Source organism: Neolamprologus multifasciatus, chromosome 16, assembly GCF_963576455.1.
Source record: "Neolamprologus multifasciatus chromosome 16, fNeoMul1.2, whole genome shotgun sequence".
NCBI lineage: Eukaryota > Metazoa > Chordata > Actinopteri > Cichliformes > Cichlidae > Neolamprologus > Neolamprologus multifasciatus.
Window position 1 is genome coordinate 10,147,907 of NC_140454.1, and position 16,980 is coordinate 10,164,886.

Here is a 16,980-nt window from a genome sequence, read left to right on the forward strand (position 1 = left end):
CTGGGTGACCCTGGCTGATTGCATTATCTACAGCAAATTGATTTAAAAGCTTTAGTTTATTGTGCCACAGAAGGCAACTGCCATAAACAGTTAATAGTATGATAAACAAGCAGCATAGACAGCGACAGAGGTCTCACACACACACACACACACACACACACACACACACACACACACACACACACACACACACACACACACAGAAAGAGAAAATGCAGAGCCAGCACACAGTTTCTCTCGGGAGCTCAAGCACTCCTGTTTCTAAACCGCATTAGCAGGAGAGTGTAATTCAATAAAGGTTAAATCCCCAGAGACTGAGATTCCATCAGAAAGGTGCCAGCATGCACAATGTGAATGAAGTCACAAAGAAATAAACATATTCTGCTATAAACTACAATGGTGGGTGAAGCTAGTTAAAGGTGCACACTTTTTTCCCACTGAACACCTGGAATAGAAACACATGGACGTATGTGCATGTTTATCTAACCTAAATAAAAGCACAATCCGTGTCCATGTTTGTACGTTGCAATGCAGCCAAAAAGAACCCTAAAAGGTTATGTTATTTATGATCTTGATGAACATGACAGATCTACATATTGTTAACTCTTCTCTGTCAGAGAAGTGCTGACCCAGCTCTTATTACATTTTTAGCTTTTTTATTTTGGTTAAACTGGATCATCCAGTCTACAACAACAGAGAACGGCACCAAAAATCCCATGTTGGAAAAGATTAAAGTTAGCACTCACTGATTCTTCTATTATTAATCCTTTATAAATAGTAATCCTGATTTCAGATCATACATCCCTTCTCACTCCAGCAACAACTAAAAGGAGCAGGGTTTGTTTCTGGTCAGTCTGTGTAATGAGATAAGGAAAATCACTTCAAGTGAGGACAGCTACCTCTTTGGTAAGAGGCTGGTGTTGTGGATTTGGGTCAGGAGTTCAAACCTCGGTGAAGATTAACAACATAAGCTGAGTGCTCTTGCATTTACAGCGGTCTAAATAGTTATAGAGAGTAAAAGTCTAATATTTGGACATGTGGACTGAGCAGTGCCCTGCAGCCCCAATGTTTGGGCTAAAGACTGCAAACTCAGCAAACAATCTTACCATCTTACACCGTACTGGACTTAAAATGCAGACGAGAGTGAAGACTGCAATAACAAACTCTGAATGCATAAAAGTCACTATTCATCATTTCTTCCTCCTTCAGTTTCTAGCTTTTCTCCTGTATTTTTGAACTCTCTGCTTCAGTGTAGCACTGAGATCTCCATGGAAACTAGGTTTAGTTCAGTCAGCAGAGATGTGCAGACTTGTGTGAAAGAAACGAAAGTGGGATGGATGCAGAAAGCCTTGGTGAAAGCACAGAGTGGGTTATTTTCTATTGTTTGTGGCCACTGAGGGGAGGCTCTGACTGCAGTCTTCCTGCAGGCTGACCACATGCAAAGTTATACTGAAAGAACAGAAGAGTTAAAAGAAACCAATCTCACACAGATTGTCACATTTAAAGCGTAACTTTATGTACTGGCCATTAAGCTTGAGGCACTTTTTCCCGTATCCGAACATTATCATCAAATTCAGTCAGTAACAGCTCCACAGCTGTGAGTGGGTGTACACATCCTTAATGACATGATGTGAATATTAATGTGGTCTGAACATTATGAGGGAACATAAATGGTGAGTTACGGTTAGGTAATCATGAAGTCACGAGGGGTTATTGAGTAACTTCTCTGTGTGAGGAGTTGGTACATGATGATGCATAAAAAAGTGTAACTAATTATGAATGCCTCAGTAATGAAGGACCAGAGTTAACCAGAAATACTTATGAACAACTTAGGATGTTTCATGGATTTAATAATTACATTTTCAAACTAACAATAATGCCAATATCACTGGAACAGTATTTCCCAGTCACTTCTCTATAACTAATCATTATCTTAAATTTGATTATTTTAACTCCAAATTATAATGCAAGATATTTAAGGCCACTTTAGATACTAAGTGCCCCAAGAGTATATTAAAAAAAACTCCACTAATATTAAGATTGTAACGCTGTTGCTGTATTTTAGTGACTCTACTGTGAATCTGAAAAATAAAACTCATTCAGATGTGAATTAGTCTTTTATTGTGGCACAAGGTTTCATTACAACACTTGTGTTTTCTTTCAGCAGCAGGTGCAGGAACTTTTAGTTCCCAGTAAGGATCACACCGTCACATTTCATAAGCTGGTTTGCATTAAACAAATGCATAAATTATGTTACTTGTCTTAGCCATATTGCAGCAGCCCTGGAGCCACTGGCAGTTAGAAGTGTAATGCTGGTAGTCAGTCACCGTCACACATTTCAAAAGCTGCCATGTCGTTACAGTCAAGATAACTGTCACATCTAATGTGTGTAACATAGCAACAGCCCTAAAACATGTAATTACAACAGTTAAATCCATTGTAACAAAAACTTACCATCTTTTTAACCTCCCCAAACTGGGCACTTGCAAAGATGATACTGTATATAGTTCTTACAAAGGGATCAACCTTCTGTAGATTTCAAAACCTTCTTTTTTTGTTCCAGGCCAAAAAAAGCTGGGCATTAAAATTGACATCTATAGGGCGTGTTCAGTTGGCTTCACTCTGTTAGCTGCAGAGGTTACTGCTTGTAAATCTCACACACTTATTTCATAACAATTTAAATAGAAAGATATTTCAATAAATTATAGAACAGGTAAAGGTCCTCCAGACCCAAATAAGTTATTATGGTGTTTTTAAATCTTTAAAGGCTTCGATGTGGTGCAGCAGAAAAAAACCCTCTTCTCAGGAAACACTCAATGCAAGCTGACGTGTCATTATCCAGATTGTCTAATAGCCACAGCTTCAACTGTGAAAGCATTACTGAATAAACTGTTCTTTCTTAGGAAGAAGATGATGTGTAGTTACATGGACAGCAGTGTCAAATAAAAGAAAAAAGAAAGAAAAAAAAACAAACACTATCCAAAATTCCAGCTCAGGTACTTTCATACATCCTTGTTTTGCTCTTAAATATAACTGTAACATGCTGATTTAACAAAAAAAAAAAATAGAAAAAAAAAATAGTAAGAACTCTTAATTATATCCAAAAGTTGCAACTGTCAGATTAATATTACTGTTTGGTGTTTTGAGAAGATTACACTTTAAATCACTTGAAATGCCAACACACAGTTTTTTTAAGCAACTAAAGGGGGGTAATCACACACGCTGTTACGCCCACTCACATCCATTAAGGAGCTCAGTCGGTCACAGTCACAGTTAGGTTACAAAAGCTTCTGGTGAACACAATTACCCCAACCACACGCACACACACACGCACAGGAAGGCAAAATAAAGGCAATGTGGAAGAGACAAAAATTGTATTTTGTTTATTGGCCATTTGAGGTTAGCTCCCCATACTGACTCCATGTTATCATGTCCAGCTTTACAGCATCAAAAAGCAGATTTACAGCACGGTATGCCTCATGTTTTTTAACCTCTGTGGATAGATTCAAACTTCCAATTAAAAAAAATATAAATAGTCTTTGCCTTGTGTCAATTAGAATGACTTTCATGATTGCTACGATGCTGGAGAACAAAAATAATATTTTCTTATAGCATATGGTTAGTGTTATGCATCTATGATGGTGGCTTAGACCTCACAGTTTTAACAGGTTAAGTGAAAAGCAGATAACTTTGGGGTCTCTGAGCTACATCTCCCCATTTGTGTCTTTTGTCAGATAATTCCTTATAAAATGCTTCAAATTTTTTGGTTTGCTGTTGAGACTGTCAAAGAAGTGCTTCTGTCATGGCTGTGTGAAGGCAGACAGGGATGGTGGACCCAAGAGCAGGACTCACGGAGGCAGACGTAAACTCAAAACACTCAGCTTTATTGCTGTATTGCAACGGAACAGAAAACTAACTAAACTGAGAACGCAAAACAAACTGAACAGGCAGGCGAGCTAGCAAACAGTGTAAAATGAGGGATGACGCGATGACGAGCAGGGGAACAGGTGAACAGGACTAAGGGGAAACAGCTGGGAGACACGGCTGACACTGATTACACAGATGAGTCAGAGGACCACACAAAACTGAAAACACTGACATAAGACACAGACCTTCAAAGTAAAGCAGGGAGCTCAACACACATGCAGAGACACAGACTCAAAACTGACAGAACAGGAATAGAGGGAGTAACAAACCAAAAACTAACAAATGGCAAATCTTAACAAAAGACCAGAATAAACAAGAACATAAGATAATATTAACAAACACAAAACACTGAGTCATCAGACTCAGGACCGTGACAGCTTCTATTTTAAACAATCACATTCTAGTTTTTCAATAGCCTACTATAAAACCAGTAGATAGTTTTATAATCTCTATGCTCATCTTTTGTCAGTTGCTTTATCATTTTGGACAAGCCAGAAGGAGAGGACATCATTTTCTCAATAAATCTAAAAACCAAGTAAATTGTGAGCCAGTGGTTTGATGCGTTGTTATTTTGATGACTAATCTACAGAGAACACTGTACTTGTTTTTATTCAGCTTCATTAATTAAGAAGAACTTAAAATTCCTAGTTCCTAAAATGAATCATTCAGATAGTGACCACTCACCACCTGGATGTATCAATGTCAGAAAACATCTGTTAATTGCATCACTGTCTCAGATCCAACAGACACCATCCAAAGCACCCAGAGGCTGAAAGGTAACATGGATCTGAGGACACAGTCTGAAAAAATGTGTCTGCATGTATCGTCTCTCTTATATAATTCTCTTTATTTATTTACTCAGCTGTCTCCTCTCTGACGTAGTGTTGGGGTCATTCTGAAGCAGTCATCTATAACAGATGTTTGATGGTTGTCACTGTCCTTAAATGCCAGCACTTCCTGACTCCAGGAGCCACTGAATAAATAGAATGAATCTATTTTACATTTACCGTCCTGAGAAATACTTTACAGCATCTTTATTTCCTGGCAACTACACAGTGCCTCCATCTGTCTGACTACCCTAGTGGCAGTATTGTTACAGTAGCATAATTTGCAAAGCACATTGAGAGATTATGCGTCAGTATCTATACAGAACCTATACACAGCACATTTATTTCTAAATATTTTCTGTCTTAATAAAGACAGAAAATATTAGGGGATGACGGTGAGCGATTGTGCTGATGCCATTTGGAGATTTTTAGTTAAACTAGCTGATTCATTATAGAAACTATTCAGTCCTTTCTCTCTACAGGCGAATGCATTAATAAAGGTGCTACATAGATGATGTGCCTATAAAATAAAAAGCTTATGCCTGTAATAACGACAGATGGCTAGGAAGCTGTGCTTCAAGAACAATGAAAGGTTACACTCAATCCTTCTTATTAAAAGCAGAACATTCCTAAATTTTCTATTGAGAACCTGTTATATTTCCTCTTTGAAAAAGGGTTTTGGATCTAAAGTACTCCAGCTCTGAACAGATCTTCTTGGAACATCTTGGAACTAATCTGGGCAAATATTTTGAGGTAACACATTTAATACCAATGTGCCAGCAGCACATAAAAACTGTATCTGATGAAAAGCAAAATGCTTTAAAGTTTCATAAGTTTGCCCAAAACAGTTTTAAAAAGTATTTCCTACAAGTTATAATTCTACTATGTAAAGTTTTAAGACATTTTTCCTAAAAGGCTCAGTCCACTGAATGAAGCCTATGCTAACTCAAACTCTGCTTCAGTAACACAAGAAGACACTGTACTCTGGGGCTGAGCAGATGATCATATGCCACATGGCTGAACTATAGCAGCATGGGTTTGAGTCTGGCCCAAGGCCCTTTACAGTGTTTTTCTTCCTCTGTGCTCTGTCTCCTATTTGGTGCTGTCCAATGATGGTGAAAAGAACCTTAAAAAGCTGTGCTCTTATTTTGGTTGCTGTGTAGTTTAGTAGAAAGGAAAATAGTTCAGATCAGCTAATCTGTATGGCAGCCCACATCAACTATTGCCTTGGCTGATATTCTTCGTGTTAAAAAGGAAACTCATTATAGGTTGTGCTGCTCAAGCTGCTTTAACCTACAAGTCCTTCAAATCTGCAAGCCGCTTTGCAACCCAGCTCCACCCCAGCTCCTCATTTCTTGCTGTTTGTGACTTAATCAGTGTCACACCTGTTGTCTTTGATGCCTGCTCTGATCTGCCTGCTGATTTCCTCTCTCCAGTTTCAAATATATCAATGTCACTGTCAAATAAATAAATATATATATATATATATATATATATATATATATAAAATATAATTTATATAAATTATATATAAAATATAATTTATATAAATTATATTATATATAATTTATATAAATTATATATAATTAAGTCACACGTGTGTTTTGGAGTGCTTTTCCCATTTAAGCCCCCATTTATCTTTAAATTTGCACACGGAAAATAAATCCAAAATTAAGTCCACAGCACCTCCACAACTGTGAGCCCAAAAGTAACAACTTTGAGATACTCAAGAGATCTTTTGAAGTACAGCAAATCGTGTCCTAATTAGTTAGTTAAAAACCCACTGACTCTTTTTTACTATTCATGTAAAAACAGTAAAAAAAAAAACAAAACATAAACAACAGCCTTAACTGTGAGTTGGTGGCATCATTGAACCTGTTTGAAAAACACTTAATGCAACCAAAATGTATACACCAGAATGGAAGCACAACAACTACTCCATCCACTTCACTCATAGTAGTGTCAGCCTTGGAGCAAATGGTTGTGGTGATGTTAGTGAGGGAATCTGAAGATGTTTTGCAGGTGGATCATACACAGTCGCACACATTTCAATCTCAGGGCCAGCTTGAGGAAGCTGGCTAAACATTTTGCCATAGCGTTTTTGTCCTTTTTCTTTGATGCTGCCTGCTTCTATGTTGAAGTTTATGAAATCTGAATCTTTTAAATTATTTATCTTGAGCGTAGAAAGCATATCACCACTTGCTTTCAACAGCTTCTGGCTTCTTGCATCCTCCTTCACCTTTGACTCACCTTGCATGCAAAACTTGAGCTCTTTGGCATCTGTGACGGTGCTGGCCGGCATCCTGTCAGGAACCTTCTTGCTCATGCGGTTATAGTTCCTCCTCTTCTTGGTCTCGCCCCACAGGTTAGAGCCGCCATGCATACTGGGAATGTTGAGCACAGCGATGCCTTCTAAGGACGTGTTGCTGAGGTCTAAAATGATCCCATCACACTGAGGAGGCAACAAAGGACGTAATCGGTTTAAAAAAAGATGAAAAGATTTCATGTCATGCTTATGACAGACACGTAAGGACACAAAAGTCTAACTATTCAGCTTTGTTCTTCTGTATTTCATTTAAGCTGTAGAATGACTAACACCAGGGTATTTATTAATATGCAATGCAGCTTTATCCCAACAGCCATCCATAATGCATGGAGTCCATCTGTGCAGAGATATAGTAATGATGCTACAACTGGAAATATGCATTTGAAATGTTTTCAGTGTGTTTTACTGTCAAAAGGCCTTCTCCATACCTTTACAATGTGGACAGTAATTATCAGGACATAGTCAGGCCCCTCCATATCCTAAAGACCTTATAGTACCTTATTACCCCAACAGAGCACTTGGCTCCCAGACTGCAGGCTGATTCATGGTTTCTAGACTGCCTCAAAGTAGAATGAGAGGCGGAGCCTTCAGCTTCTGCTGAGTTCCCTCTCCTGTGGATCTAGCTCCAAGTTTGGATTCAGGAGACAGACACCATCTCTACTTTTAAGATCAGACTTAAAACATTCCTTTTTAAAAAGCTTACAGTAAGAGTTGGATCAGGCAACTGCTGTTTCCTTCAAGCAATATGCCTTCATCTTATTCAGCTCTGGCTCTCTTTCACAGTGTTCCACAGTTTCTTCCTTTTAAAAGGGAGGTTTTTCTTCCCACTGTCATCAAGTGCTTGGTCATAGGGACTTGTCTGAATTTTGGGGTTTCTGTACTGTGATATTTGAGATGACTGTTATTGTGAATTGCTACTATACATATGTATACTGATATATATATGTACTGAATAAATCAATAACGTGTTTTATTTGAAACTTGTTAACATGTTAAGCTGATCTACACTGAGTTAAAAGGTCACAGATGCTTTAAATTGCCGGCCTCAGCGTGTAAAAGAATAAGAGAGTGATAAATAGAGTGGGTTGTTATGACTACGAGATTTATTCTGTCCTGATTCATCACATGGACAGCGGCCAAGTGTACTGTTGTGTGATGTAACAATAAAACACAATAAGTTGGCTTACTGTCTATACATATTGAGAGGAATTAACTGATAGAAAGCCATTCCATTTGGCACTCCTGATCCTCACTCTGATTTATGTATCTAACATCATCTAGATTCAGCAAATAATTCACCCTATGTCAACAACACATTGCTGTGACTCAGCAAGCACGGCTGAGCAGTGCTGAGTCAAAGCAGCCACACATGTCGGACTTCACTGTGTGCCTGAGGCATGCAAAGACAACACAGACGTGCTATCACCTAGCGTGTGAGTGTAAAACTGTGGAGCACATGTGGAACCTGATACAAGTGTACATACACACTGATGAGTGCAGAAACAACATAGCTGACTGCAAAACTCTTCACTCCTCTCATTATGAATAACATTCACATCTTAAAAAGTTATAATCATACTAAATGGCTTTACCAGTGAGTATGAGTGCATCTCTTTTAAGGTGACCTACTCTGTTCATCTCCAGCTCTATATTTTTATTCCTGGACTCTACTAAAGTAGCTATGCATGATTCACAGTTCAATTAACTATATTGATTGAAGTACTCCATTTAGTAATCATTTATGTATTTCTGTTGTAGGATACATAATATTCTACTTCTTGTCTTTTACACTTTTGAATCAGTGACAATGACATTGACCAAACAACCCAGCAAGTTTTATCCCAGTCTTTGGCTGTTTCCAAAATATGTCATCATAGACAGCTGTAGATCTGCAATTCAGTTCAATTCAATGTAATTTTATAGCGCCAAATTACAGCAACAGTTGCCTCAAAGTGCTTTATATCGTAAGGTAAAGATGCTACAATAATACAGGGAAAACAGAGAAAACCAACTGTGAGCAAGCGTTTTTGTGACAGCAGGAGGGAAAAACTCCCTTTTAACATGATGAAACTTCTGGCTTAACCCTTTTCCGATTGAGGATCATGGCCACAGAGTTGGACATGCTGATTCTCGTTCCTGCTGCTTCACACTCAGCTATGAACTGTTCCAGTGTGAGCTGGAGGGCACCACCTAATGAAGCCATCAGAACCACATCATCTACACGAGCCAAGATTCTGAGACCGCTCAAGTGGAAGCCTTACATCATTAGGCAATGCCTAGAATTACTGTCACTGAAAATTCTGAACAGAATCAGTGATAAAGGGCAGCGTTGGTAGAGTCCAACACCCACCAGGAATAAGCCTGACTTATTGCTGCCTATACAGACCAAGCTTTTGCAATGGTTGTATAAGGATCGAATGGATTGTAGCAACGGGCCATAGCACCTCCTACAGAGCAGCCCGCGGGACACGGTCGAATGCGTTCTTCAAGTCCACATAACGCTGGTTGGGTGAACTCCCATGCACCCTTTAGTATCTTTGAGAGAATGAAGAGCTGGTCCAGGGTTCTACGACCGGGACGATAACCACATTGTTCCTCCTGTATCTGAGGTTTGATTAACGAACAGCATCCTGACATAGACATTCCCGGGGAGGCTGAGGCTGATTATAGAGACTTGTCAACCAAGAAACTCTGCAACATCCAGAGCCTTCAGGAACTCAGGGTGAACTTCATCTACCCCAGGGGCCCTACCACCAAGTTTTTTAACTACTTCAGTGACCTCGCCCACGGTGATCGGCGAGTTGTCCCCCTCATCCCCAGACTCTGCATCCTCTATGGAAGATGTATTACTGGGATTAAGAAAGTCCTCAAAGTTTTCCTTCCATCGCCTGACATCTTCAGTCAAAGTGAGCAGCGCTCCACCCACACTATACACAGTTCAGGTAGAGCACCGCTTTCCCCTCCTGAGTTCTAACAGTTTTCCAGAATCTCTTCAAGGGAGTCCGAAAGTCTTTTTCCATGGCCTCCCCGAATTCCTCCCACACCCGTGTTTTTGCTTCAGCCACTGTCTGAGCCATTTTTCACTTGGTGGACAGGTGGCTCTGCCAGTTGTCCCCAGCGCACTTTCACTATACATTTACGTGCCCCAGGTTAATCCAGCATCCTCCCCTGCCACCTCATCCAACTTACCACCAGTTGGTCATCAGTTGAAAGCTCAGCACTTCTATTCACATGTGTGTCTAGAAGATATAGCTGCAGAGGTGAATACATGATCACTAAACTGATCATCGACTTGTGGCCTAGGGTGTCCTGGTTCCACATGCACACCTGTGAAATGTGGCTTTATCTGTCCATTCTTGCCTTTGACTCTCCCTGCCTGTACATGTGTCTGCTGTTTACTCTACCCTGAGGGAATGCTCACATGTGAGAAGCTTCTACTGTGTGTTTACATGAAAGGCCTGCTTTGTAACTTGCACAGCCAATCTCAGGAAGCACTTTGAGCACTGGCTGCTGAAGGCTAAGGAGAAGAATATATTATGTGATCATTTCTGAGAGGCTATGGTACAAGAACAAGCTTTGAATGTGTTAAACAAATCTATTGTTTGGGTTTTTTTCATCAAACTACCCACAGACTTGATGATTATGTTTTGAAGTCCTCGATGTGCAACTGTGCTGAATAATTCTGCTTCAAAACAGGAGCAGGGGGTATATAAAAAGTCATATTAAGCTTACATGAAAAAAGTCATGACATCTAACAGCTCAGGTTTATTTGTTTCTCAGTTGGCTTGAATGTTTGATTAAATAACAGGACCACAGCTATCCGGTTGTTAAGTGATGACGTAGCAAATCCTACTTCCGGGCCTAAAGTAGTCTGCGTTTAATATGGCTTTTGTGTTGTTAACATGTTTAATGTTTTGTATTTTCTTCTATTTAATCTCAAAAAGCTCCTAAAACAGTCAGTGATCACTGTTGACCTCCCTCGGCTTTTATTACCGCTAATCATTTATTTAAGCTCAGTTTTTAAAACCTTAGGATGTAACTACAGCCCAGCCCATGCAGCAGTATATGAATAACTAACCTCGTATTGTGGATGGATTATCTCAGTTGTTCTCCTGGCTGAAGTTTGGTCCTTTTACAGCATCCTGCCATGCGATTACATTTGTTCCTGACCACCGAGAACCCCCACGTTAACTTTTATCGAGTGGAAAAAAAGTTAGCTTGTTTATATTATGCTAACATAGCTGTGTCGCTAGCGGTCACGTAGCACATCATTATATACACCAGCTAGCCAAACTTCAGTAACCCTACAAATGTCACTGCTGTTTAGTTTTCTGTCTTCATTTATGTTGGAAGTGATAACAGAGCTGTACGTTTTAATTTGTTTCCAAAACCCTGCAGTCAGGACTATATTGTATTTAGATGGAAGCTAGCGAGCTAAATTCCTGCTAACTTCTGACTCCGTTAAACTCCGTTTTCATGGATGCCTGGATGTTAATCTCAATTGTTACACCTGGTAGAGCAGAATGCTGATCATTTTATTAAAGATGAAAGACTTTAAATAGTTTTTCAACTCTCAGTAATGCCATAGTGATAGTTTGATATATGGACCTGCAGCGGAGTTTAGGCCCAGACACGGCTAGTGACGTCAGACTTAACGACCGGATAGGAAATTCTAACAACCACTCAGAGAGGAGATATATTTGACTTTTAAAAGAACATGTAGTACTGCAGTTACTGTTACAAGTTACAAGATTTGAGATTCATTTAACTGATTATGTTTTCACTAGAAATGTATTGCCTTGAGTAGAGGGGTGACCTGTATCATTTGTTATTGTGTAATAATCTCATCAGGGTACCAGCAGTCTCAACTACTCTCATTTGTTGTTCTACTGGAATGAATTCCTTTAATTATTTCTAAATGTTCCTGAATTTGCTCACCACATCTACCAATTTAAATGTCAAAGGCAAATTCATTGTCATCACATTGGTTGTGTTGCGATCCAACTGTGATATCGCCACAGCCCAGTCCGCATTTATACCAATACTAAATCTTTTCAAGTTTTGCAGCATCTCCTTTTTATAAGCTTTCAATTTCTCATGTTCTGCAGCAATATATCACTGAAACAGTGGAAAAACCTGGACAACTATCTTTAACCCAGCCGCTGAAAAACTGAGAGTTCCACAATCAGCTGAAACACCAAAGGGCAGCTCATAGCAGTGGATGCTACAATGGCATCAATGACATTTTGTTCCTAAACCTAAACTACTCTGGACACTAGGAAACAAAGGCTCGAAACATGACGGGAGAAACACAAGACAAAGACACGACGACAAGCAGGGGATGACAGAGGACTAAAATACATGAAAGGGTAATCAGGAAACAGGAGACAGAAGGGAAACACAGCTGGTACTAATTACACAGACGAGACGGGGAACAGAGGCTGAACACAGAGCAGGACTGTCAAAATAAAACAGGAAGTACACAACACACCAGAGACCCAGACTAGACACTGAACAGAGGGAACGCTGAGTACAGGAACATGAGCGACATGACTGACTGGGGAACAAGAAGGCAAACACGAAGACATAACTAAACCTACACTAAACATGGGGGCACCAGAACGAAACCTAAGAACTGGAATTAAGAGAGCAAAGAAGGACTAGAGCGTTAGAAATACAAAACAGAAACCATGATGAAATCACAGATTAATAATAATAATAAAACAAATCAAAACATTTGGTTACTGACCCAGGACTGTGACAGTGTTTTACAGATAGCTGTAGACACTCGCTAGCTATGTCCCAATTCATAGGCCGCATCCTTCGGAGGCTGCTTTCGAAAGCCGATGACGTCACAGCCAGGCGATGAAGGATGTCCCAATTCGAAGGCTGTTCCAAATGCAGCCGACAAATGTGTCCTTCATTTTCCAGAATTTGAAGGATGGGTCGGGTATATCCTTCGTGGACCAACCTATCCCAGAATTCATAGCGAGGCGCAGCCAATTCCAATTTCCAACAATGGCGGCAGCTAGTTAGTTTTAGTATTACTCTTATTACTCTTTTTGGGTCACAAAATAAACTTTTCACATATTTTCAGGCGAGAATGGTGCTGTGTAAACTTGAAATATCTGCTCGTTTTATTAAGACATCACATATTTGCCAAAGTGCTTTGATGTCTGTTACCGATAGCTCGATAGCTAACCGGGTGGTCAAGGGTCATTAGAGCCAGCGAGAATAGTGAACTCTCGGCACATCGTTTTCAGACCCCGTGCGGTCTTTCACTACTCAGGTTAAACATGATATATACGTCACTTAGATAACTTAAAAATGTTACTGTTTGGCTTTTTTCAATGTTTTATTTATTCCTAAGTAAATCGGTTTGACTGAGATTAAAGTTATAGTTTTCACACAGCTGAATGAACGTCAAACTGAAAACTGATTAAACAGAAGTGTGAGATGGTCGAGAATTTACTCCAGTGTCCTGTTATATTTTAGATAGTAAGGAGCAGACGGCTGAGTTTATTAATCTCTTAAGCCCAAAGCCTACCTGATCTCCTGCTTTTTGCCCCCGTATCAGGGGGCGTTGGGGCTTAAGAGGTTAAACTCCACCGAGACAGTGGTGACGCAAATCTGAAGGCTATTCACAGCTTTGCACTTCCGGATTTCTCGGTCTTCAAAGGACCTGACCCATGAAGACTGCGAAGGCCGGGTCCTCCGAAGGATTCGGCCTATGAATTGGGACAAAACTACTGTTACAGCTCTCCCCTGACTTCCTCCTTACATACTGACGATCTTCACTCCTCAGACTTTTGTTCCTGTTTCACTTCCTTAAGAATGGCTTGGTGATCAGCCAACTTTCCACTGAGACACTTTTCTGATGAAACTTCAGTGAACAGTAGATGGATCACCTGAAGGCCTAGATGCATTTCTCGGGTCGGCTGTCGGGTCTTTCTTTTGGTGTTGCTTAAGGACATAACTTTCATATTTCAGTTCATCTGCTGTAATTTTTTAAGCGTGACATTTCTTTCGGCCTCCACTTGTCCGGTTTCCTCAAATTGTTTAAGGACACATTACACACTATGTTGAGATAGGCAGAGTTTTCAGCTAATAGCTATTTGGGACTCACCTTCTTGGTGCATAAAAATTAAAACTATTTTATGCCTATTAAACTGTTACCTTTCATATTTTTCAAAGATTGAACTAAAGAATTGGGAACAAATGTGCTAAGTTATCCTTTGAGTTATGTGTCTTTCTATTGTTGAATGATTCTTAGGTCAGTGTTAAAAGGCTTAACAAATCATCAAACAAACACAAAAATCAGGTACAAGGAAAAAGAAAATGAGTGACAAAACAGTCAATGTCAAAAGAAACACTTCTGAAAGACCTCTAGAAACCCCAGAGAAATGTGAAATTTGCTCAAGACCACTTAAAAAATTACAAGAAAGTCTAGGAAGCAAAATATAAAGAAATGAGGTGTGGCTCAAACGTTTAGCACAATACTGTAGATAGTGGAATGACTTTTGATCTCAATATCTCATAACATGATGTAAACATGAGGTGTTTTTGAGTTGTGGAGGGAGGCAGTGGAATGTGAACCTTGTGGGCTACAGAGCTCGTTTCCATTTCTCTCGTCAGTGCCTTCTGATAAGGTATGTTTCTCATGTGTTTTCTTGGAGTCTTGCTGTGCTTTAAGCACCCAGGTGACAGATTATTCAGCGCTGTATGACAGAATGAGGCAATCAGTGACTTTATGGAGCATTAATCTGATGATGTGCTATGAATAGCCTGCCTCATTAATACGAGCAAACTACTTTGTTGTAAACTTCTGACACACTTTTTTCTTTTTTGGAAAAACATTAAGCATCAGCTCTATAAAGAGTTCCACAGAAAGCCAAAGTTGTTGGTATCTATTGTAACAGGATGTTTCATATTTATCTTTTTTGATGCATCAAATATAGCATGTCTTCAGTATTTAAAAACAATATTCCAGTGTTTTTGTCATCTAACCAGCCAGTCATTTTCAGCCATTACTCATCAATTCTGCATCAGAGACAGCAGCTTTGATAAGACTGTGACTCACCTCCACTTCTATGCATTCGTTTAGTTTCTTGCAGGTGGCTGAAATGGTCTCAGTGGTGCCAAACTCAAAGTACCACAGCTTGTTCTTCATTCTGAGGAGTCAGAGGGGACACAGAGGACAGACATTTTCTTTTGGCAAACATATCAGATAATACTCCCACTTCATAAGTACTGTGTTTTGAGCCTACAGCACGATTTGTTCGGGTGCAGTGGACACATATTGAAGCTGTCTGCTGCCTTGAGTCATCTCACATTTTCTGACAGTTCAGGACAGCTTGTGGTCATGTGACCTTAGAGTTCAAAACTCCATCAATGCACCCTGAAGCTAGAATGGGGACAGTAGCATTGGCAGCATTTAATGCACAGAAAGTTGACCTCGCCATCTGTCAAACAGGCGTTCTGCTGTTCTCATCGAAACCATCCTGTGAGCTGCAACGTGAGCGTTGCCTCTGGAGGGGACATGGGGTGAAACATTGCTGGTGGTGGCTATAGTATCAGGGCAACCATTACTGTGATTCACAACATTCAAAGCAAACCTGACTGGGCCTGACTGAGCAAAGGTTCATTTCTGCCCTGCAGACGGATTTGTCAGAGGTGACCTGATGGATTTATTTTTGTTCATTGCTGTTCTGTGACTGGATAGAGGCTGAATGATACGGTTTTCAGTCAAGGTGAAATATCTGCTTGATCAGTCTGGAAAGATGACCTCAAGTGCCCTTCACTGGTCCACAGTCAAAAATATCCTAATTTCATTCATTATTTCCTCTGGGGGTTTAATAGGATCTGGTTACGAGGTGTGCTGTACAGGCGAGTCTGGTTCACCTTGCATAACATACCGTGAAATTAAAGGTAGCAAGAAGTTAGTTGCCTTCTTGATCACTGGGCAGTGTGGATCTTCTTCATACATGCTGTAGACGATCCACAGTATTACGGCACTAAATAGTCTGAAGAACTTTCAACCCTGTGAGTTCTAACAGTGTATTTATACTACTGAGTTAAATCTACAACATAGGTCTGTGCTAAACCCAAACCCCCCTGAAACCCTATACTGTTACCTAACATGCACTTCCCTAGAAATGTAACTACACATTGTGTCGACACAGCCCACAACTATTACGATTGGCCTGTTTAGTACTGTTGATTACTCCTGTACATTTGTAGATACTTTGTCTCTGCAGTTTTTCAATGGATTAGTGACAGAAGAATATATAATATAAGGATTCACAGATGTCAGAAAATTCCTGCAGGGAGATTGTCAAAACTATTGGAGTTGACCTGAGGGACTCTGCAAAGAGATGGAACAACTATGGTTGCCTCTGAAATAAAAACAAAGAAATTGACAGCAACAAAGAGTAGAGACCCGAGAAGGGAAAAGTCCCAGCATTTTATTTGTTTCTATCACGGCTGGTACTGTATATAAAACATATACACCGGGATACCACCACAAGCATAAATGCTGGCAACAGCATCAAACACACACACAAGTTATATTTTAGCTCAGCTGAGATTCATGGCAGGAGTCTAAATCAGCAACCAGTCATCTGTGTTGACACTAAACCTACGCCATTAGAATATGTCATTTTGTTCTTTTTAAATTGTTCTTCATACTCAGGTGACCAACAACAAATAATAATTCTGACAAACACAATCCCCCCCCCCCCCCCCCCCCGTTAAGGATTGGGGCCTATCACTGGTCATGACTTGTCACGATCACTACGTGTGAAGTACTAAACAGGGGGTTCCTAGAGCTTCTAGCTTTAACATAGATGGAAGATACAGGATGACCCTGCATATTTATGCAATCACTAAAAGTGGTGCATG

The 16,980-nt window shown here is 39.9% G+C and overlaps 1 protein-coding gene across 7 annotated transcripts in view; it reads right to left on the bottom strand.

Moving 5' to 3' along the window:
- The window catches only part of dgkg (diacylglycerol kinase, gamma), a 142,259-nt gene that overhangs the window by 24,346 nt on the left and 100,933 nt on the right, over nt 1–16,980 (bottom strand). For 2 of the 7 annotated variants that reach the window (XM_085136647.1, XM_085136651.1), the window contains 2 exons: nt 15,161–15,251; nt 7,005–7,206 (listed from right to left, as the gene is read on the bottom strand). In XM_085136647.1, coding sequence (XP_084992773.1) covers nt 7,005–7,206; nt 15,161–15,251 — 293 coding nt within the window. The other 5 variants (XM_085136648.1, XM_085136646.1, XM_085136650.1 and 2 more) reach the window with 3 other exon arrangements.